The sequence below is a fragment of the Cetorhinus maximus genome, chromosome 20 (genome assembly GCF_964194155.1).
Source record: "Cetorhinus maximus chromosome 20, sCetMax3.hap1.1, whole genome shotgun sequence".
Taxonomy (NCBI): Eukaryota; Metazoa; Chordata; class Chondrichthyes; order Lamniformes; family Cetorhinidae; genus Cetorhinus; species Cetorhinus maximus.
Window position 1 is genome coordinate 18,012,777 of NC_135898.1, and position 8,625 is coordinate 18,021,401.

General features: G+C 38.4%; 1 protein-coding gene across 2 annotated transcripts in view; it reads right to left on the reverse strand.

Annotated features, from left to right (window-relative positions):
- The window catches only part of tet3 (tet methylcytosine dioxygenase 3), a 541,392-nt gene extending 533,190 nt beyond the window's left edge, over nucleotides 1-8,202 (reverse strand). Inside the window, exons 1-2 of one of the 2 annotated variants that reach the window (XM_078565650.1) lie at nucleotides 7,988-8,202; nucleotides 749-1,653 (exon numbers count right to left, since the gene is read on the reverse strand). In XM_078565650.1, coding sequence (XP_078421776.1) covers nucleotides 749-1,498 — 750 coding nt within the window. In that variant the 5' untranslated portion in view covers nucleotides 1,499-1,653; nucleotides 7,988-8,202. Of the gene's footprint in view, nucleotides 1-748; nucleotides 1,654-7,177; nucleotides 7,388-7,987 lie in introns of those variants that run through there. The other variant, XM_078565649.1, reaches the window with a different exon arrangement.
- Nucleotides 8,203-8,625: the final 423 nt, after the last annotated feature.

The window sequence follows — 8,625 nt, forward strand, 5'->3', positions numbered from 1 at the left end:
AAATGAATAGCCAAGAAAAGAAACCAAAGAGAAAAAGAATGCAGAAGAGGTAGATAAACTAATGAACAAAAAAGAAAAAAGAAATATGTCAAAAAAGGAAAATATGTGAGAACCAAGAAAAGAAAAACAAAGTGCTCACTGAAAGAGTGGAAAGTATACAAAAAAGTATCAGAGAGAAAGAAGGTAATATTAGAAGCAGGAAGGCAGTTACGAGAATACAGAGGAACTATAAAAACCATGAGGTGGGGTTGTTGAGGGGGAGGGGGTGACGCAGAGGGAGAGAGCAACCAGTAGCTTAATATAACAGCTGTATCTAGGGTGCCAGGCAACTACTGTTCTCTGAAATCCACACTTCTGAATTTCAGATGAGCAAAAGGCAGTGTACTACCAAACTAAATTCTTTTTTTCCTAAGTATGAAACTTTCTTGCGACAAATAAAATTACAATGTTAATGGGACCATCCTAGTTAGTAGGCTTTTTCAGTTGCAGGTCAATGCCTTTTGCTAAAATCTTTGATTTTTTTGACAGGCACTTAAAGCTGTAAAAACTGGCATTAATTTTGCATTTTAGAGAAAATTCTGATTATTCTTGTATTGTTACACAAAAGGTGTAAATTTTAATGGAAAAATTCTTCCTCACTTCTATGCTACTTGTAAATTAATGAGAAAGGTGAAAGAATATCAAAATTACACATTGCATTGTAAAGTTTATACAATCCTGGATCTCTGAAATTTGTAAATGTTCTTACCACAGTAAATGCTCCAGGTTTCTTCTTAAGTTCCTCGCATTTCCTCTGTTTGCAGATTTGATGTCCAGTCTTGCGATTCTTGCAGTTACTACATTCCCCACAATTATCTTTTTTCATGCAAGGGTGACACACCCCACAACGTTTGCGTTTCTTCTTTTGATAAACAGGTGGATCCACTGAACTCAAGACCGGGGTTTTTAGTTTAGATGGCATCATAATGGTCTCAACATCACAGTCCTCGTAACTAGACCTAGAATACTCATCAGTTAGTTGGTGATCTTCAACTGCTGCGCCGCCCTCAAAGAAGTCTTCAGATGTTGCCTTGATAAAGGCTGAACTATTCCCTGCATTTTCGATATGTTTCATCTTCTTCATCATTGCCTTTTTTGCCTTGGGGAAAACGAACGTTATCGAAGCAGTTGAAGATAACACAGACTTTTTTGCAGATTTATTTTTAGCCTTTGAATTCTGGATGTCAGTTCCAACTAATACTTTTGACTTTCCAATGGGCTTGATGAGGACTGGGCCTTCGGTTTGATTTAGAAAAGAATTAAACACTAGCTGTGTTAGTGATCCTGTGTTAGAATTTCCAGTTGCGTGGACTGTTTTTCCATTCAGTTGATTAATTTTCCCTGATTCCACACTGCAGATGGCCAATGGCTTTTCCACCAAATGAAAATCTTCTTTTATCCACTGGCCGTCTTTTTCTTTCCTTAGTATACTGTTATGGGATTCTGTGGGGTCAAGCATGTTCAAGCACACTTTTCATCATCTAAAGCACCTCAAAACAATTATCAGTGCTTCAAACTAATCAGGTGTGAGTCCAACTTCTTCCACAAACGTTGTTTGTCACCATGGTTCCTTCTACCTTGACCAGTAGCCTCATTCGAGTTAGGTAAAAACTTCTAAAAGAAATAAAGTGCAAAATATTGTGACTTAAACCAAAGTTTGATTTCATTTATTAATCACAAATTTAAGTGATGCAGAATATTGCTGTGTCAGGATAGGTCAGGTAGACAGTATCCTTGAGAAGTTTCTATAATCAACCACAAAGAAAACTACTGCCAAGTTTTGCTTCCACAGAAGTTTCAGTTCCTTGCTAATTGGAAAATAGTGGGATCAAACAAGAACAATTCACATCAATCTTGAGCGACTTAACCCATTTCCTCGTGTGCTGCTTCACTCAATTTTTGATAATCTTCATTAATTCTTCGCTATGTTTTCAAACTCACCAGCCAACCAATTCATTGTCAGACTTTGAAATAGAAGAAAATGGCAGACAGTTACACAAACCAAAAATGAAAGAGTAAAATGAAATATTATGTTTATTCTTATTAAAAGATCTAGGAAGGGCAACTCAACTATGAACATTTTTGATAACCCAACAGCTCTATAGGTTAAGAACACAACGAGAACATGGTTAACACTTTTACTTCCTACTTGAACAACTCAATTTACAAAAATGCCAACATAAAAAAACCATAGAACCATAGAAAAGTTATGGCGCAGAAAGAGGCCATTCAGCCCATCATATCTGTGCCGTCCAGAAAAAGGTGAAAAAGAAATTAGCCGCTCATTTTAATCCCACTTTCCAGCACTTGGTCCATAGCCTTGCAGGTTACAGCACTTCAGATGCAGATCCAAGTACCTTTTAAATGAGTTGAGCATTTCAGCCTCAACCACCCTCTGCGTGAAAAAGTTTTTCCTCATGTCCCCTCTAACCCTTCTACCAATCACCTTAAATCTATGCCCCCTGCTAATTGACCCATCAGCTCGGGGAAACAAGTCTTTACTATCCACCCTATCTAGGCCCCTCATAATTTTGTACACCTCAATTAGGTCACCCCTCAGCCTCCTCTGTTCTAAGGAAAACAACCCAAGCCTATCCAATCTTTCCTCATAGCTGCAATTTTTAAGCCTAGCAGCATTCTTGTAAATCTTCTCTGTACTCTCTCCAGAACAATTATGTCCTTCCTGGAATGTGGTGACTAGAACTGTACACAAAATTCCAGCTGTGGCCTAACCAGCATTTTATACAGTTCCATCATTACATCCTTACATTCAATACCTCATCCAATAAAGGTAAGCATTCCATATGCTTTCTTTACCACCTTAGCCACCTGTCCTGCCACCTTCAGGGACATGCACTCCAAGGTCTTCACTTCCTCAACCTCTCTCAATATCCTCCCATTTATTGAGTGTTCCCTTGCTTTGTTTTCCCTCCCCAAATGTATTACCTAAGACTTTTCTGGATTGAATTCCATTTGCCACTTTTCTGCCCACTCAACCAAACCATTGATATAATTCTGGAGACAACACCTATCTGATTCACTATCAACTACATGGCCAATTTTTGTGTCATCTGTGTATTTCCCAATCATACCTTTCACATTTATGTTCAAATCATTAATATATACAACAAACAGCAAGGGCCCCAACACTGAACCCCGTGGAATACCACTGGAAACCATTTTCCTTTTGCAAAAACATCCATCGACCATTACCCTTTGTTTCCTGTCGCTGAGCCAGTTTGGATCCAACTTGCCACCTTTCCCTGTCTCCCATGGGATCTCACTTTTCTGATCAGTCTGCCATGTGGGACCTTGTCAAATGCCTTACTAAAACCCATGCAGACAACATCCATTGCACTACCCTCATCAATCCTTCTTGTTCCTTCCTCAAATAATTCTGTTGTTAATAAGACACAATCTTCCCTGAACAAAACCATGCTGACTGTCCCTGATCACTCTGTGCTTTTCTAAGTGACAGTTTATCCTGTCTCTTAGAATTGATTCCAATAATTTGCCCAGCACTGACGTCAGACTAACCAATCTATAATTTTCTGGCCTATCGTTTGCAACCTTTTCAAATAATGGTACAACATTTGCAGACCTCCAATCCTCTGGTACCTCACCTGTATCTAGTGAAGATTGGAAAATGATCCTCAGAGCACCGCTATTACCTCCCTGGCTTTCTTTAACAGCCCGGGATAAAATCCATGTTCAAGGGTATCAGTCGCTCCAGTACTTCCTCTCTCACTATGCTTATTGTACCTAATGTTTCAGACTCCTCCTCATTGACTAGAATGTCTGCATCATCCCTCTCCTTAGTGAAGACAGAGACAAAATACTTATTGAGAACCCTGCCCACATCTTCAGCATCAACGCACAAGTTACCATGTACATCTCTGATAGGCCCTACCCTTTCCTTAGTTATTCTCTTGCTCTTAAAGTACTGATAAAACATCTTTGGGTTTTCTTTAATTTTATCTACCAATATTTTTTGTATCCTCTTTGCTTTCCTAATTTCCATTTTTACTTCACCCCGTACTTTCCATACTCCTCTTGGCTTTCTACAGCATTAAGTCTTTTGTGACTATCATAAGCTTTTTTTCTGCTTTATCTTGGCCTGTATGCTTCTGGATAACCAGGGGGCTCTAGATTTGGCAGTAACGCCCTTTTTTTGTGGGGACATGTCTACACTGTGCCTGTAGAATCTCACTTTTGAATGCCTCCCACTGATTTGACACTGTTTTCACTTCTAATAGCTGTATCCAGTCCACTCTCGCCAGCTCCCTTTGAGCTTCGTAAAATTTGTCTTCCCCAATTTAGAACTTTTAGTCCTGTTCTATCTTTGTCCTTTTCCATATTGATGCTAAATCTAACTGTATTATGGTCACTATCTCAAAAATGGTCCCCCACTGCTACTTCATCCACTTACCCAGCTTCATTTCCTAAGACTAAATCTAGAATTGCACCCCCTCTCATTGGGCTTGTTACATGCTGATTATTGTAATGTGATTTTTTTCAGTAAAGAAATAAAGAAGTTTAATATATACAGCGCGTTTCATGACTTCAACATGACCCAAATCACTTCATAGTCAATTAATCAGTTTTGAAATGGAATAGCTCTTGTAACGTAGGGAAAAGTGGCAGGTAACTTGCTCACAGCAAGATCCACAAACAACAGTGACCAATTAAACCCTTTTGTTTATAATGACAATGGTTGAGGAATAGTTATTAGTCAGCATACCAGGAGAACGTTTTAGTTGGATCTTTTATGTCTAATGTCTCATTCAATGATACAGGACTCCTTCAGTACTCCAGTGATATATCTGCCAGTTGATATTGTTTGCTCAAGATTTGGAATGGGGTTTGGACCCACAAGCTTCTCATTCAAGGGAGATTATACAGTCTGAGCTATTGCTGACACATCTATCTAATCATTGGAATACATTTTTGTCAACATTTACATCCTCTATCCAAAACCCCCACAAAATCCCAAGTAATTATGCATGAGGAGCAATTCCTCCCTGAGGCTTTAATCTAGTAAAATTGTTTTGCATCAGGACCCAAAAGTGGGAAATCTACCTTAAATGCATACCCATACTAAAATGGTCAGAAATTCCTGTCCCAATCAACATGACAGAACAAACTTGGACTGATAGTGCCCTTAGCACCATTACTCCAAGTCTATAGCATTGTTATTTACAAACAGCAGCAATATATAAAATAGTGAAGGGAAGTTATTTTCTGTTTGTGCAAAGCTACATGTAGCATCCTTTGGGCAGCATGGAAGGAGGGTGAATAATGACTTATTGTAACTTTGACATTTGCTGGCATGTTGCACAATCTTTTTATGTGAGGAGAAGGTGCAGTAATGTACACACTAACACCTTGCACAGCTCCTTCTTCAAAATTGTGCAAAAAAGAATTAGACAATAGCCCCCTTTGTGCATTTACAAACATACAAACATTTTGTTTATGGATCCCACTTTAACTTCATTGTTCAGGGAGGGAAACACAGGTCTCAGACAAGAGTGCTAATTCAGAATTAGTAAAATAATGAACTGTGAAAATTTATTATTGCCAATGATCTGTTACTTCTAATTAAACTAGGAAAGTAGAACAGGAGGATTATTAAAAATAAGCACTTCTTTGTTCAAAAACTGATAAATGTTTGGAGTAATGTGTTCAGTGGAGTATAGAGAACAAAAGAGCACAAGAAATTGGAGCAGGAGCAGACCATACTGCCCCTGGAGCCTGCTCCGCTGTTCAATAAGATCATGGCTGCTCTGATCTTGACCACAAGTCCACTTTCCTGCCTGTTCCTCATCACCCTTGACTCCCCTATACTTCAAGAACCTATCAATCTCAGCCTTGAATATATTGAAAGATTCATCTTCCACAAGCTCTCTGGAGTAGACAATTTCAAAGATCCAGGACCCCCTGAGTGAAGAATAACATTAAGGAGAGTCAAGTGGAAAATTAGGTATTACAATAGGAGAGTTTGGATATTAGACGGATAGGTCCAATGGCCTTTTCTCCTTGCATTTCTCATAAGTAATCGATTCACTCATTTCGTAGTCTTGTCTATGTTGAACAAACTATTTTATACATATTGGTCCATTTGCCTAAATGATGTGGTGGTGTGTGTTTGCAATTCATTCTAAAGGTTGCTGCCTTTGTTCCGTCACCAGGATCCAGTCACTCATTATTGACAGCTCACAACGCGAGCATACATCGCTTTCGTTTCACCACACGTTTGAAGATACTGTATTATCATATTCTCTTACTTAAGTGAATTGATTATAGTCTATATAATCACTTTAATAATCTCTCCCATATTTTTGTATATATCCTGAGCAGTTGAAACTCTATGAATCCCTCAGCCAACAATAGAAGTGTAACAAAGCCAGATCTGCCCCCGAACATATGTGACCGCAACCGAGACACTATTTCCCCACTCTTGTAACTGAGATTCAGAGAAATTGGTCAATTCTGACATAAAACAAGTAGACGAAGCTGCTCCTCTTGGTTTAAACGGGTTCCTAACCACATCAGATAATGGTTCTCTTCTGTCTGGTGGACTGTTGCCGGAAAAAGTTCCAGGACTTCCTTAAAGCCCCAGCTCTCAGCACGTGGCTGAAAAAAAGAGCTTTAAAGTACCAAACTTTAAAACAGCGCTCAACATCTTCAAAGTACATCGTTCGAACAGAATTAATTCACAACCGAACGATAGATTTGACAGCAGTTGCAATATTGTATTCAACAGACCTCCAAGAGAATCCGATCCATCAGCGCTCGGCTGGAATAGGGCAGGCGGGCTCAGACAATAGAATGGAATTGCAAATTTAATCGTACAGGCCTGCCGTGCATATGACTATGTAACTTAAGATAGCACACAATACACATGAAGATTGAGCAACTAAAAATACTTTTTTGCGACAATCGTTTTTTTTTGACAATTTCGCTCTTGTAGCATTCGTCTGTTTCATTGAATTTCAGTTTTGCTTTGTTGTGGCAAACGATGTCGCTTTGAAGAAAGCGATGTGGGGCTGCTTGTTCTTTTGAAATATAGTGACTGCATTGTAAAGAAATCAATACATATTAAAGGCAAATACAGTTTGCTAAACAAAGCACGACTTACCGGGCGAAAGGAACGTCTGAACTAATGTTGCTTTTTGAAGAATGAAGTCACATTGTTCACGATTGTGAAAGTGCAAGTGATCATTTGAAAAGTGAAAAAACATAAAAGAGCCCCAGAAACGTACCGCACGTTGCAAGTGGTAAAGCACAAAAGAAACGTGTGGTATGAGTGATTAAAGGGAAGCGGTTTTGTAGAGCACTCCCTGGCCTCAGTCCTCTCGGCCCGGACGAAGAGGCAAAATGAGGTTAATGGATAAGAACCGTCGCTTAGAAACTGTGAAACTGAGCAGATTCCTGACGGGGGGCATCATTACTATAGGGCTTCCTATAGCAAGAGGGAGAGCTTTATTGCTAACCCCAGCAAGAGCTCGAAAATGCAAATCCACCCTGACAGTAAACTTTTACAATTGTGGCAAACATGCCCCAAAATCATCTTTGTATACACTGCTTTTGGTTTAAGTTACTTAGGTAGATACATTGCCTTGGAAATTTGTGCTATGCAAATTTGATGGTATTAACTAACTAACGTGGATTCTGGATTCTTGGCAAATTTCTGGAAACGCGAATATTATGTCGTATCAGTTATTTACTTAAAACTTGATTGAAGCACCAGTTATTTAAAAGCCGATTTACTTCAATTTAACATATATTATCATTAATTGCAAAATGAACGTAAGTATGGATTTATTCAATACATCTTTCTTTGCAGTTGTTACAATATAACTTTTTTGATATTCTTCCCAGATTTCTGAAATATTCAAATAAGCACGCACCTCAAAAAGCGACAGTGATCCGACACTACCTTACTTACCATAATCTAGTGCAGGAACACAAAGAATAATTAATCTTTTTAAAGTTTGGTGCTCGAAGAATTCTACTGTTCTCACATTTTTCACAAGCTTACAAATAAAGACTCGGATTTATCGTAACATCTATAACAATTTACGTTTTATAATTGAACACGGTTAATATATCCCAGCTTATTGCTTAGACTGAAAACAAAGCGGAACAAAATTCCTGGCTGTCTCAATTGGGTCACGTGTGATAAACGTTTTATTTATTTAAAAACTTCTTTAAAAGTATTTTAACATTTCAAATATGTGGATTAAGGACGTATTCATATTATGGTGTAGGGAAGGCAACAAAAAGCTACAAGAAGTTTATATTTTTGTAAAGTATCGTTTTGCAGATTTGTTTGGTGTACAAATGTGTCTAAAATTCGAGAATAAGGCATTGTTTCTAGTGTATTTTTGCAGGATCTCAAGAGAATTGCACGTTTACGGTTTGTCTCACCACTGATCAGACTGGATTACAATAATTATCCACCCCACCCCCATTCACAGCAAACCTGCTACTACAGTGCCCATATCAATCATAAATTAAAAATCACCCAGTCCGGACAACCTTGTGATTGTCGATTTATTAATTTGCATGCCCTTTATTAAACCC